Source organism: Frankliniella occidentalis, unplaced genomic scaffold (assembly GCF_000697945.3).
Source record: "Frankliniella occidentalis isolate FOCC.00 unplaced genomic scaffold, Focc_3.1 Scaffold85, whole genome shotgun sequence".
Classification (NCBI taxonomy): domain Eukaryota; kingdom Metazoa; phylum Arthropoda; class Insecta; order Thysanoptera; family Thripidae; genus Frankliniella; species Frankliniella occidentalis.
This window is the reverse complement of record NW_026267214.1, coordinates 743898-744339: the sequence shown is the minus strand read 5'-3', so window position 1 is coordinate 744339 and position 442 is coordinate 743898. Positions and strand designations below refer to the sequence as shown.

The 442-nt window shown below is 67.2% G+C and overlaps 1 protein-coding gene across 1 annotated transcript in view; it reads left to right on the top strand.

Moving 5' to 3' along the window:
* Window positions 1-442, top strand: part of LOC113217734 (protein white-like) — an 8717-nt gene continuing 8275 nt past the window's right edge. Inside the window, exon 1 of the mRNA XM_052269207.1 lies at window positions 1-409. Coding sequence (XP_052125167.1) covers window positions 341-409 — 69 coding nt within the window. The 5' untranslated portion in view covers window positions 1-340. The remainder of the gene's footprint in view (window positions 410-442) is intronic.

Below are 442 nucleotides of genomic sequence, written 5' to 3'. Positions count from 1 at the left end.
AACCACCGCGTTGTGTCAGCTACATTTTGTGTGTTGAAACTGTAAACGTTTTGATTCATTTATCAAGTATAAGCTCGTCAAACTAACTTCGGAGCTCCGACTATTCCAGGCGGAGGTGCGGGCGGCGGGCGCCCTGCTCTGGCCGCACGGATGGGCTGGTCAAGCGTCCCCCCTCCCGTCCCGTCCGCTCGCCTCGCGGATGTAACCCCCCGAGGGAAGGGCGGGCGGGGGGCGGCCCGTGGTTGCGTGGAGGGGGGCCAGCGTCCCGGCACCGGGGCCGCGTCGCCGCGCCGGGCGCCGTGTGCTGCGCGTCCCAGTGGCCAGCCGCCCGTTGTCCAACATGACTGTCACCACCGAGTCTGAGCCTCTCCTCGACGACGGAGGAGGCCGCAGGCCGCCGTCGACCACGGTGAGTAGTGCCGGAGGGAGGGGGTGGATACGG